This window comes from Coturnix japonica, chromosome 5 (genome assembly GCF_054131305.1).
Source record: "Coturnix japonica strain WE chromosome 5, WE-NBRP24, whole genome shotgun sequence".
Taxonomy (NCBI): domain Eukaryota; kingdom Metazoa; phylum Chordata; class Aves; order Galliformes; family Phasianidae; genus Coturnix; species Coturnix japonica.
Genome location: NC_140667.1, coordinates 29,481,071 through 29,502,453, shown reverse-complemented (window position 1 = coordinate 29,502,453; position 21,383 = coordinate 29,481,071). Strand labels below are relative to the sequence as shown.

The window sequence follows — 21,383 nt, the reverse complement described above, 5'->3', positions numbered from 1 at the left end:
ATTCTGTACATATTTCCAGAGTTGCCCCACCCTAAATGCAGAATCCAGCACTTGAGTTTAAAAAGCATCAAGTGTGTAATGAGAGTCAAGTATATAAAGTGCACATTTCAGGTAACAAGGAAAACCAAAACTGCTGGGGCTACTTTGCATTATAAGTAATTCCAAGTTACTTGATAATAGCTCAAAGTAGAAAAGTATGCATCAATTCCTTTCCATCATAAAAATATGACTCCATACTGAGTCATTGATTCAGACAGTTCCTGAAATGAACACAGTAATGTGTATTGTCTGGAGATTCACAGAGCGATAAGCCCACCATTATGACCTATATTTCAGAATTCCAGGAAGTTTTGCCCTCTAAAACAAAACAAAACAAAACTCTACCAGTTACTCTGCAATGCACTTATCTGGACAGAAGATTCATTTAGCTTCTTGCATGCCTATAAATAAATAATGGAAAAAGCCATTGCATGAGGTGCTACACATCTGTAAGAGATCACACGACCTAAAAGGTGACTACATTCATGCTGGAAAGCACAAGCTTGATTTCACGGTGCAGTCTGGCATCCATTAACAGGGCATTTATTTTGAACCCAGAATTTTGGCCATAATTTTACAGGGCAGATACAGTAATAATAACATCTACTACACTTTTTAAGGGGGTACTTTTCATAAGAGGCTACTCAAAGCAAGAAACAAGCACTCTTCTGTATCTACAGGCATATTATTTGCAGGCTGCCTTCAATACCTTTTACATACTTGGACCATTTGGCTGTTCATAGAACAAGTTTTCATGTTTTCAATATGTCCAGCCTTCATAAATGAAGAACCCCACAGCCTGGAAGCACTCACAGGCCATTACGCTGAGGTGTCTTCTTAAATATTCTTACTCTAATTGAAAGGTCAAACAAATAACCTGTACAGGTGCTTAATAAAAAAATATAATATAGGTTATATTCTCACTAAGAATCTCAGAAGCTTTATATTGGCTAGGAGAATAATTAGAAATTAGGTACCTCAGCAATTGCTTTTAATGGACATAAAATGACCAACATGAATATGACATAGCAGATGAAAGTGTCTGATTCAGTCAGTTGAATTTACCACCTTTCTTCCTTGGAAACAAAAAATAATAGACCCTTCCTCTGAGATAAGAAGACACAAACCCATGGCTACAGCTATGATAAGGGCTTACAATCTCTTCTCAATAGTTTTTACAATGAGACATACTTTTGAGGATAGAAAAAGCTGGAAACAATGTGCGTATGTCATGGACTGTCTACCCCTTAAGCATTCTGTCTGCTCTACCATCTCAAAAACGTAAAGACATTTTTCTTATGAGTAGAGGATTCTGAAAAACAGATATGATCAGCATAACTATTTGAAGTGTGTTTGTTTGGTGAACACCGAGTCAACTGATAACCTTCCTGGATTTCTCTACAGCTTGTAAACACTGATGCATGTAGTCCCTAAAATCCAATCACAAATATCCCAGTACCAAAGGGTAATTACATATTTTTTTTACAGGTATATTTTAAATTTGTTGCTTTGGATGGATAACATTAAGTTGTGTGTTCACATGACAGCAAGAAATACCACGGTTTTAAGAAGGTTTTTGACAAATTTGATGTTTAAGATTTGATTATAAGTAGCTCATGTTCAATAACGCAAGAAGCCCCCAAAAGATTTCTGTATACGCAGGTGTTATAGTTACTCCAAAACATGAGGAACTATGGGACAAGCCAAAATTCTCAGTGTGTTTTCTTTCCATCAGTCAGTACAACATTAGTGTCTTCTGTTTTACTGAAGAAATATTTTTGGTTGTAAAATATTGGGGCAGAGTAGCCATGCATTGGAATCTGAACCATTAAATATAATTTCTTCATGTTTTCAAGGATGAAGGGGAGGATAGATTAGAGAACAGCATTATGTAGCAAGGTCTAAGTACCCCCAGATTATAAAAGAATGCATCACACAAGCGCAGAAACATTAACTTCAGCATCTTCTAACTTCTGAATGCCTAAATTTATGATTTATATCAATATGTAGCAGTAAAATGAAAGCTTAGTTTGAACAACACAAGATGAATATTGGTTGAAATCACATATCAAGAAAAAATGAGATTTCATAAAATTTAATACAGGTCAGAGCCTTCCTAGTCCATCACAGCTGCCTTTTAATAACTGAATAACTAAATAGCATAATGCTGAATGATTAAAGAGAGGTCTTTCATTTTAGTCAGAAATTAATCTATCTGTTCTAGTGAGAGTTAGCCACGCGGATTCCTATTTCAGTGCCAATTAGCCTCATGGGAGAAAGCAATTCTCATTACACAGCTCTAAGTATCTGTGTATAGCTGTCACAGATACTTATTCTAAAGTATTCTAAAGTCACATTCTAATAACACATTATACAAGAGTCTTTCACTTCCATACTATAAATACTTCACACATGGAAAAATCAAAGGCCCTATTAAATGTATAATTTTAATTAATAAATTGCATGACATAGGTTATGGTACTACAGAAGTTTCATGGCTAGGCATAGATAAAACTATCTACAGCTGAAAATACTGCAAAATGTTTCTGCTGTCACAGCATGGTCTTATCCTAGTACTTATAATACCTTATACTTACATATACCACAAGCTCTATAAAATATCTGCTACAGAGCAGTTTTTCTGTCCCTTAAGATCAAAGTTTTTCCACATTATTTACCATTTCTGGTCTTTATTATGCCCTTCACCATTAGTATAAATCTTATTAAGCAGCTTTTCAAAAGCTTGCAAGAATCTAGCACTTTCTGTTGCTCAAACTAGCAAGGAAAATAATTAAGGCATCCCTCACTGCTAGATTCGTATCCATCTCTGGTAACAAATGATATCCCATTAAATCATAAAAAGGTGATCCATCAAATAACATTCTGTGACTGAAAATTTTCAAAACATCCATTTGGGGTGGGAGATTTTTAAGCACCTTTTCTCCTTTCCTGTCTCTGAACCCTACACAAGACATGCACCTGCCTCATATAACACAATCTTCTCACTAGACTGTATCATTGCATAAATATTACAAGTCCTCTTCTCACAGACTCATGAACCTGCACGTTATTTCTAGTATAACACTGGCTAATGAGAGTGAAAAAGGTATTTCCATAAGCGTAACTGATGTTGTCTTAAGCTTATCCTTATCACAGAAAACAATTTATAAGCAAACAAAGGAGTTGAAATTATTATAGGAATGAGCTGAGATATGAAGGAAAGGGAAACCAGTTTGTATCAATCTAGATTCAAGTGAAAGTATCTCTTGCTGTAACTAACTGCACTCATGGCTGGAATAATTTGCTGTATAAATGATAGGACCAGAATCATACTCCCTATAGTTCCTAAAATACTCCAGAGCTTTTTCTTTCCTATAGCTTTTGGGATAGCTTAAGTAACTAATACAATTTACACTACTTTCAATAAGGAATTTATACAAAGAATTGTTCTGAGAGGATATTAATTTTTTTAAAAGAAATTACTTTAAAAGAGTGTAAGAAATAGTATATTATAAATGTACAGGCAACAAGTTTAATGCCACAAAAACATAAGAAATAATAAACTGCAAATGCATAAAAGCTACGCACAAGTTAGCTCAGTTTGGGATGTATTTGGTTACTTAACAATAACATATGGAAAAACAGGCTATGAGAGATATTATTTGCCTACCTGCTAGTTACATTTGATCTATTTCAAAAAGCTTTCAGAAAAGACCCTTTTTGTTATTAGGGTATTATCTCATGACATTGTTAAAAAGTTTCCTTGTCGCTGTCAAATCCTGAGCTGACTACACAGTCTTCTGCTTACTCTGATTCATGCTAATGACTTTCCAAAATGAAATTAAGATATGACAGTTAGAAGGCCACAGCCTTTAAGAACAGTTTCAAGTAAGTCGCAAAAAACTGATTTTGTTAATTTTTTTAAAAAAATTATTATTTTTAACAACTTAATACCAAATTACTTCTTGATTTAATTTTTATATTTTGTGTTTCCTGCTTACTGGCTGAGTTTGGTAGGAATTTTAGCACACAGCCTTTCTGAAAACCTGGTTTAAGAGGTCTTCAGACAAGGGAATTTGCTGCCAAGCATGTGGATGTTATTACAGAAGAAATAGCAAATAAAATGGAGTGAGGGGGAGTAGAAGATGTGCAATTATTACCGTACTTGGCTGACTTTTCAGTTCATACTTAACTGTTTTATAACTAATTTTCACCTGTTTCAGATTCCTCTGCTGTTTAGGATTTTGTGTACACGAATAAAGAAAGTGTTTACTAAGGAGAAAGATGGAGGATGGTAGTCCAAAAGAATTGCCTGCAAATTAGCGCGTAACTTAATATGAATGAAGGTGGCAGGACCCACCCTTTAATGCATAATGCTATTTAAAGGATTACTTGTACTACTGCATCCAGTAAATTAGTTTGCAAAATGCATTATGTAAACAAATTACTGACATATAATTTTCTTAAGCTTGTAAAAGGGACAGAGGAAATGGTACTGATTATTTCCGCTATTATCATCATTAACATTGAAATTAAGGGGCTGCAGAAGGGAGCATTTAAGTTTCTCTACTTCAATCTCTAAAAAGGAACCTCTGATTCATTACCAATCTTAGAAATAGAAAAGTGAATTTTATCCTGGGGTACTTCCCTCATACTAGACACATAAAATACCAAGTCCTAGTGTTATTTTGCCACCTGGAAACAAAATAACAGAAAAGCAAAGACAAGGTTTGTTCTAGGTGTATCTCTAGGAAACAGTCCCTCCATAAGCATGATCAGCCATGCAAAAACATTGAAAAAATTCGAGATAATGCCAGCATTAAAAATTAATACCAGAAGAACAGTGTGACTTTCATATTTCTCCAATTTCATTAAGATCAAAATTTCAGTCAGCTGTTTATCTGAACACAGCTGGCACTGCTGAAATTAAGGAGGGGAAAGGAAGAAGCCTTCATATTCACTTGAGCCTTCCCCTGCCTTCAGGCTCACTGCCCCTCATTCTGCTGAACTTGCATTCTGCTGTTTAACATTGCAACTTTTACCTATGAAAACCACTGGAGACAGCATTTTGAGTCCATTAAGAATTGTAAAGTAAGGTGCTCTAAATGGAGGGCTTTTTTTCAGCACAAGCAATTATTTCTTGCAGACCTTTTGAGGGTTTTTTTGTTGTTGTTGGTTTTTTTGTTTTATTTCACTTTTATCCTTTTACTCTTATCAAGTAGGCCTTAAGTAGCTCATATAGAATACACAATTTTCTTTAACAAATTCACTTTGAAGTATAACATGACACCAATAGTATGTGAGTTAGAATTAGTCCTACACAATCACTTTATCTGTAACTACAGGAACTACAGTCATCACAGAACAATAGATCTCAACACATGTATAGATAAAGCTCCAAATTCCTAATTGACTTCAGCTACATTACTGGAAACATATTCCCGCTATCTCAGGGCTATCGAGATTGATACATTAAAAATATTTGCAACTTTTGCATAAATCTGGCTAGTTGAAACGGTTCAAAAAGTACAAAGTCAGATTGGCCATTTTTTAAGATGAAAAGTTAGGTAGCTTTTCTAGTACAATTTTAAAGGATGTGCCTGGGAAAGAAGAGACACTTCCCAACAGTTCCTCTCGTTTTGGGGTGCCAAGTAGTGGAGAGCTGGGCTTCTTCTCAGGTCACCAAGGAATTGGAGATTTTACAGAGTTGAAGTGGGATTTAGTGAAACAGATAACTGAATTTCATTTTAAAAGTAAAGACTGTAAAATAATCAACTACCTCACATAGAAGGATTTTAGATTTCAACATATGCATTTGTCCATGACACATTTTCCAATGCCAGTATTTAAATCAAATGCACAAAATAAAATGAGAAAAAAGCAGAAGGAACAAGTAGACTTCCTTCAGTGATTAGGCTCCACTTAATCTTGAGTACATAAGATTACTCTTTTTCTGAAAATACTATCAGAGCCTCATAATGCCACAGAAATAGTAACATAATTAATTTTAATTTTGCCTTGTAAGTAGGGGGAAGACTTCTGAATTCAATTTAAAGTTTTAATGTGATGGAGTTGCAATTCATAATAAAATTATATTTTTTCAAATTGTTGCAAATGTTAACTTTTCCACAGGAAAATCCCATTTGACATTATTCTAAATAGATTACAGAAGAGAGTTCTAACAACTTCATTTGAGAGATTTTCCTAATTTTAACATGAGAGGATCGTCCTTTACCTTTTCAATCTTTGGAAAAGAAATTAATAATCCTAGTCCATTTATGCCTGCTGCTTTGGGTGCCTTAACACATATTACTTCAGATTAAGCATAAACAGGGGGAGGGAAATAAATGTGCGTACACTGTGGAAACGTTCATTCATACTTGTGGCAAACTGTGTTACTGAAAGTGATTCCTTCTTACAGTTTTATGCTACCACATGAAATCATAAGAGAAGAAAGACAGTAGAATGTTCTTAAACAACATTAAAGCATTCTTTCAACTTGTTTTCACCTTCACCTTTTCAAATTAGGTACACTATTTTGAAAACATACCTTTGTTTATCAACTATGATCCCACCTGCAGAATACATTAGGATCACTACAGAACGACATGCAGAGACACTAGCAATATGCATGGGATGAATTTGTTATAAGAAAAATGGCAAAGATGTTTCCCAGTGGTGGGAAAGGTGATGATGACAATTTGCAGTAAGTCATTCATTTTTTTCTTTCACTGCAACCAATAAAGAATAGCTACAGATGATATTAAAGAGGAGGGTATGGGCTGCATAAGGACAGCTAAGGACAGAATTCTCGAAAGCACAAAATCACAATATGGTTCTCAACACATTGTTGCTCTGACACATGGGGAATGCATGCCTTGAGGGTGCAGCCCATCACACAAATGAAAATTCTCAACTAGGAAAGTAATGTCATGTCTAGCCATCTTAAATGGATTCTACTGAACATGGAATTATCTTTTCAAATAAGGAGAGAAGTAAGTAACACGAACAAAAAGTTCACATACCAGTGAATAGCACTGCTTTCCTTTGTTCATTTAACTAGTACCACAAAAAAGGCATAGAAAAAAGGAGTGCATGGGGAGGAAGGTGATGACAACATGGATGGAGGAAGTTATCTTTTCTGGTTGTTGTGGAGTTTTGAAAATAAATGAACACATACACACATTTTAAAGGAAAGAAAACAATAAAAATTTAAGGATGTATCTTCGTCCATAACTGCAAAAATCAAAACAATACACAAAGAGGTCTTTTTGTACATAAGTCAAATACAATCTACAGACAGAAAAGACTGAATTGCACTGTACTGAAAGTATAAGACTGTACTGAAAGTATAACACTATAAAAGATTAAAATTGGAAAGAACAGAATTATCTTTCAACTGTAAAAGTGTGGGGAAAAAACTGCAAACTTAAGGTTTTCCTTTACTTTTAGGCTTTCATAATACCCCATGTATTTTCTCTATAAGGTTTCCTCCATTTACTTATTTATTTTTAAACTGAAAGTCTCACCCATACATAGTGGAACATCCTAGACAACTAAATGAATATGATACATTATGACAAATTATACATAATTAATATAAAATCTTCTAGAACAGTAATCCATTTAACCCTTAATAAGTGACTGAAGAGAAAAAAAAAAAAAAAAAAAAAAAAGACTATGTTTTAATCTTGCATTCTCCATAAAGAACAAGTGGGAAGATGGAAAAAGAAGCTAATATCATGCATGCATGCATGGCAAAGTGCTGGTAACCAAGCAACCAGCAGGAAGCATGTCAGAGGGAAAAAGCGTATTTACAATCTTAACAGTCTCATTTATACACAGCTATAGTTACCAGTTGCATGAAGGGAGGCTCACAAAGCAATCATTTCATTTTTTTCTTTTCCTCCATTTTGCTTTACTGCAGATTGATAATCCAAATAAAAACAGAGAGTGAACTCCTCAAAGCACGAAGGCTATCTTAATTCCACATTTTCATCTTGAAAATAAAAGTACTAGTTCTTTACGAATGGATGCACAAATACAGATTGCATTCTGAACTTAGTATTTCCTACATATACTACTTCGGCTTTGTCTTCTAGTAAGATTCTGAATAAGTCCTGGATATAAGTTATTCATTTATTTTTGTACCACCAACAAAATACTTGAGTAAGTTTAGATTTTATATAAAACATGAACAGTATAATATACAGGTTCAGCAAGATTATTCATGCTGACATGATTTTTTCACATACATGGCATACTTACAGAGCTGCATTTTTCATCTTTGGTATGTAAGCTGAAGATTTAGTGTAAGTTGAAGAAGTTTATTAAATGCCCAAAAGCAGTAATTATATTTTTTCTGATTATATTCAAAATGGCTAAATAAATTAAAGTAGCAAACAGGAAGGTTTTCAGATAGATTCTTACTGATGTGTTTCTGAGACCATGGATAGAGAAGAAGCAATAACTAACACTCTTTCTTCTAAAGGATTCTCAAGACTTGAAAGAAAAATATCATATTGATTAACCTGAACTACTCATTTGGGGAGCAGAGTAGGGAACAAGGATGTTAAATTCATTCTTTATATTTTCCTTACTTTGATGTTGCCTCATACTTAAACCCAACCACAGATCAGGGTCATGCAGGAAAAGCAGTAGGGAGACATCTCCTCAATATGCCTCAGATACCAAATACACCACAAAACATGCATAGAGGGGCAGGTAGATTTGGGAGCTGAAGTAAAGTCTTCACAGGCAAATTTCTGTCACAGACAAGCATCATGCTGAAGTTTCCCTCCTACACAGCATGTATAATTTCTGATACAAATGATGGTGCTAAATAATCTACAGTTTATCACATACAAAGACATAAATGACACAAAGTACTGCTCCTAATTCCTAATAAGGATCTCTAATTAAAAATATTTATTGCTTAGTAATCAAAACTAAAAAATACTGTAACTACATAGTCATCTAGAATCCCACTATATAATTTAATTTCATTTGATCTCCATGATACTTGTACTCTTTATAATAATCACATGTACAATTCAAATCATTACTGGTTATAAACTCGAAGAAGATTTAATAAGATGACAATATAACCAATCTGATCCTGAAATAAATTTTCAAAAGGCAGAGTATGAAGACAAACAGCAAAGAAGTACAGGTGGTAATTTCTAGGACTGCCAGAGGCATCAATCATTTCCTCTTCCAAGTATCAGTGGAATAGAAACATGTTGTATACAATAATAAGAACAATATAACAATAAGCAGAAACAGAAATAATATTACTAACCGTGAGAAATATAAAAGAGCTCTGCTAAACAATCCTTGTGTGAGAAATGAACTTTACAGATTCCTCAGTTTAGCAGACACAGATTGAAATGGAACACAGAAATGTTAATACATATGTTCATACATTTCCTTCTGTTTTCATTTCTACAGCTTATGGTATGTATGTTTCATTCATATAAACTTATTTATTTTACGTAATAATAGCCCAAAATATGTTCTTGTTTAGAATGTTGCAACAGCACAGGACTTGAAAAGACCAACCAGAGCTTTTTCCTTCCCAGTAGGTTCACCTATTTCCATACGTTCCCGGAAAATAATTTTAAACATTTTCTTTGCTAAAGGGAGAAATTCCAGTGAAACAGTAAATTATTCTGTTCACATTTGTCCAGAGTTCCACAAGGTCTTATTAGGAATTCACAAATCATAACAGGAGCCATTTGTGAAGATTTTCCTTCTATTAACCATTTCACATGGTTTACATACAACTGAGTTAGCTCTTTTTAGCAGATCAAATTTCAAATTTCAGTACTTTGTTTTAAGGGAAAAAAAAAAATCCTCTTTCTCCTAATATTTTCTGTTACCTTCACACCTGTCGTGGCTTTCCCACCTAAACACTATAGATTAGTACTAAAAGAACATCAGAAAGTCAAAATAATGATGCCTATAATATAACTTTCCTATAATATGATATTTCACCACGACTGAGAATTACAAAATACATCTATTGGGACAACAAACTAAAACATACCACTTTTCAATACACAGTCTTCCTATAAGAATATTTTACAATTTTATATGTGAATTTTAGAATAGCCCAATTTTCTGTGTTGAATGCCAGAAATTACAAGGAAGATATGTATTATTTAATCATAAATGTTGAGAAAACTCAGAGCCAACCTGAAAAATAGTTGTATAAATACATATCATACCTACTAACAGTATGTTAGAACAGTATGTTCCAATACAGTTTTCAGTAAATTTAAATTATACAACTTGCAGTATCATCTGAAGCACTTAAAACTTACAGTACACTGAAGCTGCCAAAAAACCATGAGAAGCAGATGGGCACTACTGCTGTTAAAATGCAACCAGTTACACCAGAAAAGAACTGAGTCTGTCATACTTACAGAAGAAATGTTTGTCTATTTTACAGTTATTTAAGTGGAAAAAAATTCTGTGATTTTTTTTTTAATAAGATTTTTTTTTTTAAACAACATTGCTATTCCTATTCTATTTAAGAACATAATTAAAGAAGAAAAAAGAAAAAGAAAAGAAAAAGAAAACAACATTATGTGGGCAACAATCAAAGACTCCCAGCAGCAGTCTGCATGAACCCCCTTTCTATCTACAGCTCTTCTTACTGACTCACACAAAACAAAGCTTGAATAAAATCTTAGTTGGTTTAAAAATAATTAGAAGAAACTGCTTCGAGAAGAATTACAAATCGTCAAAAACACTCTAGCATTTTCTGAGCTTTTATGACATTTCTTCATGTTCTATTAAGAGCATCATCACATACCTTTATTCACTGAAGAAGTACCTCTCACATCCACTACAAGGTAACAGTTCTAATACAAGTATAAATTCAGATATAAATTGTAACACTTCAGAAAAGAACGTTTCAGATCACAAATCATAACTTCAAAGTCACTGTCAAGAGAACAGAATTAATTGAGGCTCACCTGAGACAAGCCTTCTATGCTTGATTACTCAAGTATCATTTTTTGAACACCGTTCTCACCAAAGAAGGTGCTGTCCTACTCCAAGAACATCCAATAAAGGACTTCCAAATTGCCATGATGTTTTCTTTCATTCTTGAATTGAAGCTTGAGGTAACAATCTTAAAGAGATGTCCTAAGGATTATTTCAAAATTTTATCATAGATGTCGAAGCTGTTCTACCTGCCTGGTGTACATGGGAGACTGAAGTGATTTGGAACAGATATGTGAAATCAAATTACTTTAATCAGTATCTTCAAATTCCATTTTTAAAGATAAAATATTTTTAAATGCAATTACAGAGCTGTACATCATTATACCAACAGAATATTCACCATCTCTCACTCTCAGAAGCTGGTTGCTTAACCAGAAAAAAAAAAAAAAAAAGTGCTTCATAATGGACTATTTCATACTCAGACATCCTCATTTGGACTAGCTTCAAAGCTGAGATTGTTCACCAAGGTGTTTGTACAGACAGCAGCAGCTCTAAGGCTGTTGGAAGTAAATGTCATTCCTAATTAGTTAAACAAACAGCACTTCTCCTAGGCAGAAAATACTGTCAGCAACAATACAGTTATTTTTGGTGAGTTTTGTCAATGATAAAAAAAAAAAAAAAAAAAAAAAAAAAGCCAAATATCTTTTGACCATTTAATCTATCTAATCCACAAAATATTCTCTGTTTCTAACTGATTGATAAAGCCTATTTAATTAGTGAGTGAAGCAGATACTTTTAAGGCACTGGGAGGGATAAATCTTAAAAATTCATCAGAGTAACAACAGAGTAAAATAATGCAGGCACCATCGCATACACGTGCCAAATGGGGTTCCCAGCAGAATTTAGAAGATTCAAATAATAACATTTTAAGTGAACATTTGTATTAATTTGCAAGTATTGAATCTCAGCATTTGGCTCAAATAGAGCCATGAAGTGGCAGCCAACAAAACAGGCTTTTCCAAAAGCAATTCTCTGAAGTGTGCTACAGTGAAATGCATTAGGCAATGGCGCATGCATTAGAAGGTACATGCAGCAGGAAAAAGAACAGGGAGGAGCAATCCACTTCAGTGATAATGTAGGCACAGACCTGTATTAGTTCACAAAAATGCGTGTCTCTGTGCTACAGCTGGTAGCGCTGAGGCTTTCTCTGTGCTTGCACACAGCCCTATTGCCTCTCACTCAGTTCTCAATGCCCACGCTTCTTTGGTCAGCAAATCTGTCATTTTCCACCTGAGTGCACCTCATACATGGCTTCACAGAAAAGCACAGCAGCATTTTGCTCTCAGTATGCAGGATGCTCATGGCTGGAGAACACGTGATGGAAAACAAAAACGTGAATCTTGCACTCCCTCCCCTCAGTGACTTCAGTAACTGAATAAAAACACAAAGATTCTTTAAAAATACACCTTAGACAAAGCACAGATATTGATATTCAGAATTCAACTGACATATGCATTCACACATTGAGTCACCCAGAAAAGCATATTAAAAAAGTCTAATATTTTCATAATTAATCAGTCAAAAAGAAATGCAAGAGAGTTACACTTAGGTACCATTTACTAGGTAATGAAAAGTAAATGTGTTTTTTCTACCTAGAGGTAGAAAGGAGCACCAGCCAGTAAACATGCATTCAAGAAAGATGCAAGATTTTTTGTTTAATATTAAGGGTTTCCTCTCCCTCCATACAAGTATGCAGAAATGAAAAAGCTCAACTGCCAGGATTCATTAATCAAATAACAAAACACTGACAGAAAAGAGCTGAGTTATTTACAAAGAACACTCTTTATCCATATAAAACTGCATCATGCAGCATGATTAAGAAACTTGAAAGCAGCGCTAATTTCCGTTGTCATTTAGACTTTCCTGAGTTATTGTTAGAACTGTTTCTTAAATAGCTTATGAAACTGGACTTGTTACCTCATCTTTCTTTCTTGCAAGGGTTCTAGTACATGTTTATACATGTAAATGCATAACACACATAAGGTTACTTTATAGATTAAATGGTTAACACACAAAATTAGAAAAAGAAAGAAAACTCCAACATTTTTTTGAATATTTATTTATAAATCCATCACATGAGCTCGATTTCAAACTTTGCCATGGTACTATTCCCTATTTTTTCCTCCCCTAATTATTAAACACAAGTTATATTTTTTAGTTCATGACTTTACTTGGAAATATCCAAGCATATAAGAAGAGTTTTTAGAAAAGCCTGTAACTTGGTCTGAGCGCAGGACAAGCTGATATCTTTTTCCATACAATAAAGATTTGGAGGCAGACAAACAGAAGGTAACAAACAGGTTCTTGAAGACTTTTTTTTTTCCCCCCTACCTTCCCTGGCAGACTTCACAAAATCATTTCAAGTTCTTCATGCTGGTGAAACTTGTCAGAATCCCTTGGAAGATGGCTCTAGTCATTTTCAGAATATAAAGATCTTGCTTCCAAGACAGCGAACAGGGACTAAACAACACCACTATAAATCCATCTGAGACACCTGTTTTTCATGCATGTACTACTACTTGCTAGGTCATGCACTACTACCTGCTGGGTATGACATATATGGTCCTTAGAGAACATTCTTTACATGATAAAAAATACAAGAAACTAACAAGCTTTCAGATAAGGTTGAAGTTTAACAAAATTTTAACCTAAGCTCAACTAAAGGACAAACAATACCATTTCAGTGATACAATTATATACCTAGCAGAAAGTAAACCCATAAATTTTTCCATTAGCAAATAGCCAAGAAATTCCCTTAATCTCAGTAATTTTGCAGCTGTGTAACAATTTTAGAAAAAAAAGAACTGGTTTCACAACTATAGAAGACATTAAGTGAGAAGCATAAGGATAAATATCTCAGTTCTTTCTGGAAACAAGCTGTACCTGGACACTTATGGATAACTGCTTTCATATCTATTTGCAAAACAGAGCTTTATAAATAATTGCTGATTTCTGTAATTCCATTTAATTTTTCCCTTCATAAATATACAATTCTTTCAGTGTCTGTTCTTTAATACATTAAAGATCAAAACAGGAAATATCTTTGAAAATAATTTTTAGAGCTTCTGGAACAACTCATCCTAACATCAGGTCCAGTCCATACTCCTGTTACAGAATACAATTGACATTAAATATCTCATCTTTTATTGTATTTTTCATCTAACAGAAAGGAGAGGCTTTTGCTACAGAGAATTTCTAGCAGTTCTAGTAAATAAGCAAGTTTAATAGCACCACAAAGTTCCATTATTAATTTCAAAATAAATGAATGTTTTTAAAAAGCTATTTCTACTTTTCAGTTGTGAAGTATATCCATTCTTCCTTCAGTACTGTATATACTGAAGTACTTTCTTAAATAGGATGTTTAAAATAATTTTAAAATACCCAAGGTTTTAACAAGATTTTCTTTTAAAAACAAAGCCAAAGAAACTGGCCTTTGAAATGAATAGTTTACACTTAGTACAGAGTATTAAAGCCAAATCAAATGGGTATTACTTTTGAAGCTGAAAGTTGCTTCTGAAGCTTTTAAAACATCACTTAACTTAAATGATATAAACATCCAAATGACTGCAATCACTACTACAGTGAAGAAGTTGCATAGACAAACTGAACAAGCGCTCCAAAATGGCAACGTTCACACCACTGCAATTGACTGGGGAATAAACTAGCAAAAAACATTTCTTAACTGCCTCCCATGACATGAGAGACAAAGCCAGCCACCTCAAGAGTATATATAGCTATGGGGAACCCTCTTCCACCCCTTCTAGACACATCTGCATCCTCTGCTCCCATTTCTTCTCTGAAGCACCTGTATACAAATGCAAGAAGTATAGAGAGTAACAGGAAGTATCAGATATCTGTTTGTGGTCACAGGGCCATGACCTCATTGCAATCACAGACACATGGTGGGACTGGGATGCTGTCATGGATAGCTGTGCACTTTTTAGGAAAGACAGGGCTGCAAAGCAAGATGGTGGAGTTGATCGTTATGTGAGAGAGCAACTGAAATGAATCAAGGTCCACCTGTGGATGAATGATGAACAAAAGGAGAGCTTATGAATGAGAATTACAGGGCAAGCTAACACAGGTGGCACCACTGTGGGGTGTTTACTACCAGGCTGCCTTGATCAGGAGAAGGAAGTCACTGAAATCTTCTCCAGACTGCTGAAAGTACCTACATGATCAGAGGCACTAGTTCTTGTCTGGGGTTTCAATCACTCTGATATTTTCTGGAAAAGTAACACAGGTAAGCATACAGACTCAGGAGGCTCCTGCAGAGCACTGTTGATAATTTTCTGATACATGCAGCAGAGGAGCTAATGAGGAGAGATGTGCTGTTGGACCACATGCTTACAAAAAAAGACCAGCTGAAGATGTAAAGGTTGGGAGAAGACATGGCTGCAGCAACCATGATTAAGTACAGTTCAGCATCCTGCATAGAAGAAACAAGGAAATAAGTAGGATTGCAACTCTGGGCTGCAGGAGTGCCAGCTTTAACCTCTTCAAGTATCTACTTGGAAGTACCCTGTGGGTTAGAGCATCGGAAGGTAAAGTTGTCCAAGAAAGTTAACATTCAAGCACTACTTCCTCCAAGCTATATATCGCTGCATCTCTAAGAGTAAGAAATCAGGCAAAGGTGGCAGGAGACATACATGGATGAGCAAGGAAACTATGCAAAAACTCAAATGGAAGAAGAAGGTCTACAGAATTTGGAAAAAGGTTTTAGTCACTGGGGAAAATATAGAAAAGCTGTAGGGCATGCAGGGATTCAACAAGAAAGGCTAAGGCTCAGGAATTAAGTCTGCTAAGGGAGGTCAAAGACAACAGGAAGTTGATATATTTAAGTATATCAATAGCAAAAGGAAGAATTGGGAAAATGGAGGCCTGAATGAGGTGAGTGCCCAGGTAACAGAGGACACTGAGAAAGCAGAATTACTGAACACCTTCTTTGCTTCGGTCTTTACCAAAGAGGCTGTGCCTTAGGAATCCTAGACCACGGAGGTAAGACAAAGAGTCTGGAGAAAAGAAGATTTTGCCTCAGTCACAGAGGACCTGGTTAGAGATCATCTCCAGAAACTCAATGTGCACAAATCCTTGGGCCCTGATGGGATGCATCCAAATCAGTGCCGAGGAAGTTGCCAGAAGTGACTGTTGAACCATCCTCTATCTAATCTACAAAAGGACATGAAAAACAGGAGAGATGCCTGAAAGCTGGAGAAAAGACACTGTTGCTCCAGTCTTCAAAAAGGTCATGGAGACTTATGAAACTACAGGCCACTCAGCCTCACCTGAAGGTTATCAGGAGTAGTCAACATGGTTTCATATAAACAAGGGAAAATCACATTAGACCAACCTGGTAATATAATTGATTATGAAAGTATTCAAATGTCAGAATTATTTCTTAGTGAGATATTAAATTCTCTTACTAGAGAGGTTATATTTTTCATACAACCCAGAAAAGCACCTTGTTCACACTAAACTTTCAGCTAACAAGAACAGATGGGTCTAACTGGATACAGGCATGATGGAGCACTGTGGTAGAGTAGAACACGTTGATTCTCTTACCTCTGGCAGATGGGAACCAATCAAAATTAGTTTTAGACTAAAAAATATTTTGCTCTTTAGAAAAAGAAAATTGTTTTGAGAGGGTTTTTCCCCATATTTTATCATCAGAGATCAAACAATAGCATCTTTGCAGTAACTTTGTTGTATACATTAAAAACAATTACATAGGCTTATTGTGTGTCATTTTTCTGCCAGTGGATTAATTACAAATTCCTGAAAACAGTAGCTTATAATGGAAGTGCTGAGACAAAGTTAAGTACAGCAGCAAATGCTCTGCTATTATGAAGTTGTTATGGCAACTAGAAGGATCGAGTTGGGCAAGACAGAGAGCACAAGCAATATTGATACCACCCCTAAAAAACTCTTTTACAATATGTGTTCACAATATTACCATTCCTATCTTAACAACAAGCAATTCAGCTGCAAAACTTGCCTTAATACAGATGTATGTGTGTGGAGGACAGTGTAGGGGATGTTCCAGGTCAGTGTAAAATTTAAGAGAAATGAAATGCAAGGTCATATTCCACCTGATGCAGACACATATTAATAGCCTAAAGAAACAGACGGAGTTACAAGATACCTAGACAGCATCTGCTTAGCACATAGTCACCAGATACAAGTTAACAAAAACATGGTTATACAAAAAATGTTCACTCCTCAATAGTGGAGTTAACAGTATGAAATGAGACTGTATCATACATGTTCACAAATTATTATCCATTAATAAAAATGTGTTTGAATAAAGGGCTGTGTATTTGTATTTAAAAAAAAAAATCATTTATTCTTGCTAGTTCTCTAATGAGATGAAAGGAGAAAACTTAAGTAATTCTAAAATTTAAATAATGAAAAAAACATGAGGCACTCATTTTAATAATACATTAAGTATAATTTATAAAACATGTTAACTAAAATCTCACTTTAATTACCTGTCTCAAAAAATCTAAAATGTTTCACATTTTAATTGCAAGAATTTTCCTAGTGAAACTTCACTGAACCAAGTTTCCAACAAAATGTTGTAGAAATAAAATCAAGTCCTAGAAATATCGTTACAATCCTCATTATTATCAAAATGGGAGGGGTGGGGGGGGAAGCTGAAAAGAAAGGAAAATAATTTTGTTCACAAAAGCAACTGCTTGCAGGCAACAAAGAAGTATCAATAACAAAGACATTCTCTTTGGAACATAAGTTCTCCAGCAATTTTTGAATTCTGGTAAATACACCTTTTTTCTCTGAAAAGTGACTATTGTAGTCATCAACTTGTATAATTGTATAATACAGATCTATGAACACTGAATGATAACGTTCAGCGAAAAAAGGTAAGAATGGGATTTTGATTTACATAGCCTTTTGTCAGGTAAATGATAAGTACACAACATGATACTCAAAAAAGGAAAATGTTTAGAAGCATTCCCTAAGAGCACTCATTCTTTGAATATTTTTCAAATTTATTTGCAGTACTAACACTAGCTGTTCCACACAGAGTAATTTTCAGAACCATTTCACTGAGTTATGTGTTTACTGATCATTACTAGAAAAAAAGTTTTTCCTGATATGTTTAACAAATCACTTCTATGCAGGGGGAAATACAGACTTTTATACTTGAAGAATCCATCAATATTAATCATATGTGGAAGTCGAGTGCTGATCATAGTGCACAGCTTTGTACTGTTTAAAACCTATCACCTATGATGCTACAAAATCTCAAATCTTGAGATTACCATTAAATTTCAGTGAGCTTTCACACATATTTAAAACTGAAAACATTTTTTTTTTCCAAGTATTATTTCTTTGCTCAATTCTTATGCAACAACTAAAACGCAATACTCTCAAAACAAATATTATTCACTTTACATTTGATTTTCAGGTGTACTGTTTCAATGCGTTGCTATTCAAAGCTACCTAGTAGTAATTTTGAGGCTTCTGGCTATTTGTGTACATTCATAAATATTTCTCCTTAACACCAGTGAAAAACCAAAAGATAACTTAAACAGCTGTCTGTTCAAGAAGTATAGAAATTGTCTTCACGACATAACAACATACACTTTTTTGTAATGAGAACTTTATGTAGAAAACTGGATGTCTGTCAACCAAGTGAAGTGATGCACACAGTCCGCTATCATTTCTTATTCCTACCCTGAAGGTATGAGAACTGAAGTCTTAACTGACCTTATTTTCCAATGCGAAATCCTTCATCACACCATTCTGTGAGTGCAAGATAACCAAATTCTGTTAGAATTAAGCATGTATTAAAGTGCAGATTGTGAGTTACTATATAACCAGTCACAAGAAAGAATACAAGCACTAAGGAGTTTACAGTTGTGCATGTTTGAAATTTTTGCCACTTGACATACAACACTCTCCACTGGACATGTTACTCATATCCTATATATAAGTAACTCACATACAGCTTATTCCTGTTGTAACTTGACCAAAGAAAAAAGATTTTCAGAGTACCAAGCTGAAAACACAATTTTTCTTTTTTGTGCCACATACAATGTTGAAAATTTTCACCAGCTTGTTCTTATGAGTTTGAATTCTTAACACTAAACATCTCCTTAGCCTTAAATTCAGGCCTTATACCCAGCTACCACAATCACTGTCACCTCCTAAAGTTTTCAATAGGCTGCTTTTTTCCAGTTTACCAGTGTCTTAATGTCTCCAGTGTACTTAATGTCTCCAGGCATTTCAATTCTTTCTAAGAGGGGGAAAAATAAAATAAAATAGAGGTTTCATACATCAAGAATGTACATCCACATGTTTGTCTATAAGAAAGGCTCGATTACTTTACACTTCAAGACCCGCTTGAGTACTCTGCTCTGGAATTTACAAAAGGGAGGCAAGCTGAAGGCAATGACTACATATTCCAATTATCTGGAAGAGTTTCATAACAATCAGCACCTTCCTCAAATATCCTAATAAATTTTGGACGCATTCAGTTCAGGTTAGGCTGTCAACTCCAGATCTGCTCATTATGCTTAATCATGAGACGGAAAGCGTTAATATTATTTCAGAGTATGAGTATGCCTCATTCCTTGCTTTCAGCATGGACTTTACATCATGTACGCATTGTATCCTTGGCAACTTAACTCCTGATCAAAAGGGACAAGATTGACAACTTAGATTTAAAGTTACAGCCATCATGTGCTACTAGGCTTTGACTTCGTAAGGAGTGAGATTATCAAACTAAAAAAAAAACAAAACACCCTATATCCAGACATTCTGCTCTGCTTCATTACAAGGAAGATGATGATAAGTTGGAGAAGTTCCAAATGTTGCATTACTTCCCTACAGTCAGTATACGTTGCCCCAGACGTCAGTAAGGTAAATAAGATTTTACCCATACTCCTAGGACAGATGTATAAAGGGCCTACACTATGATAAAGTGAGTTTTTCAAAATACGTATAATTTCCTATATATTAGTCTCAAGAAAGGGGTTAATTAAATCAGACAATTAATTAACATTAAATCAGACAATTTAAATTTCTAATCTAAATGGAAGTGGTTTTGTAAGACAAAAGGCCACTGTTTAACACAAAACGTGCAATGAATTTGAACATCTTTTTCACAAACACGTCTTTTCAAAAACTCCTTTAAAGAATTAAGGTTTCAAGAACAAGGAGGAGACAAAAATAAAACTCCAGGGATTTAATCCATATTGTATGTTATAAATGAAAAATCACAGAACTATAACCAGGTTCCCCAGCTACATGAAGCAAAGTACAAATCACATTTTCAAAACAAACAAAAAAACCTTTATAAAAAATAAGCTCCATAAAAGCTAGTTACGAATCAACCTTAACTTGAATGCAGTTTGTACCCTAATGTATGATATCTAACATACCAAAAAAATTCTAGTCCATTTTACCTGATTAGACTCCCCCCCAAAAATCTACATCTTTTTTCCTAGATTAATTTCTTGATGAAAAGCTGTTCACACATTGAGTACCTATCAAATTTAGTATTAATATTATCTGCTTTTTTTTTTTTTTTTTTCCCTCTTGTAGACACTGCTGTCCATCAGAAGAAATAATTAATGGGTCTATTATGCATGAAAGCATCATCCTGTCAGTTTTCACTGACTGGTTTGAATAGCTCATATCTTGCTACTCATTGATGCCATGCGTGCTCGCTGTCCTGAGAGATGACAAAACACTACACCCTTCGGGATTTTCTCCCTCTGTTCTAAAGCAGCATTTCACATCTGTGTCTGACAGAAGCATAAGGAGCTGAGAGAGGCAGACCTTCATCATCCTTCACAGCACAACACTGCATGGGTTAAAAGTTAAGACGAAGTCTACTGATCCTACGTTTTGCCTACAAAAATATAAAATGTGGAGGCTATCGAAGCATGCATTCCAACTTTTCAGTGTTGGAATCATCGACAGGAAACAGATGGAATTTACTGGATGCTAAATCTTTAAATGAATTTTTAATGGGTACTGAACACTCGAGTTAACTGAAGTCAGTGCATTTGCCTCTTTTTTTCCTTTTGTTTGAGGGGGGGGGGGGACAAAAAGAAGATTTAAAAGATGCAAAGTTCACAGGTTATTTTCTGTTGCCTGATTAAGGCAGAATAAACAAAAAATGCTGAGCATGGAAGACATCAAATATTGGAGATACCTGGAAATAAATCGGAAACGACCAACACCACAAGATGAAGCAGCAGTGAACAAGACGCTGTGGAAAAAGAAATCACAAAACGAGAGTGCATAATGCATTTCAAATTGAAGAAAGCTTCCTATCTGCTGAGTGAGCCTCAGTATATTCT

General features: G+C 34.7%; 1 protein-coding gene across 4 annotated transcripts in view; it reads right to left on the bottom strand.

Annotated features, from left to right (window-relative positions):
* Positions 1 to 21,383, bottom strand: part of AVEN (apoptosis and caspase activation inhibitor) — a 74,136-nt gene that overhangs the window by 13,933 nt on the left and 38,820 nt on the right. Inside the window, exon 3 of one of the 4 annotated variants that reach the window (XM_085549049.1) lies at positions 21,162 to 21,292. The exons of the other annotated variants lie outside the window; for them this stretch is intronic. Coding sequence (XP_085405175.1) covers positions 21,219 to 21,292 — 74 coding nt within the window. The 3' untranslated portion in view covers positions 21,162 to 21,218. Of the gene's footprint in view, positions 1 to 21,161; positions 21,293 to 21,383 lie in introns of those variants that run through there. 4 annotated transcript variants of the gene reach the window in all.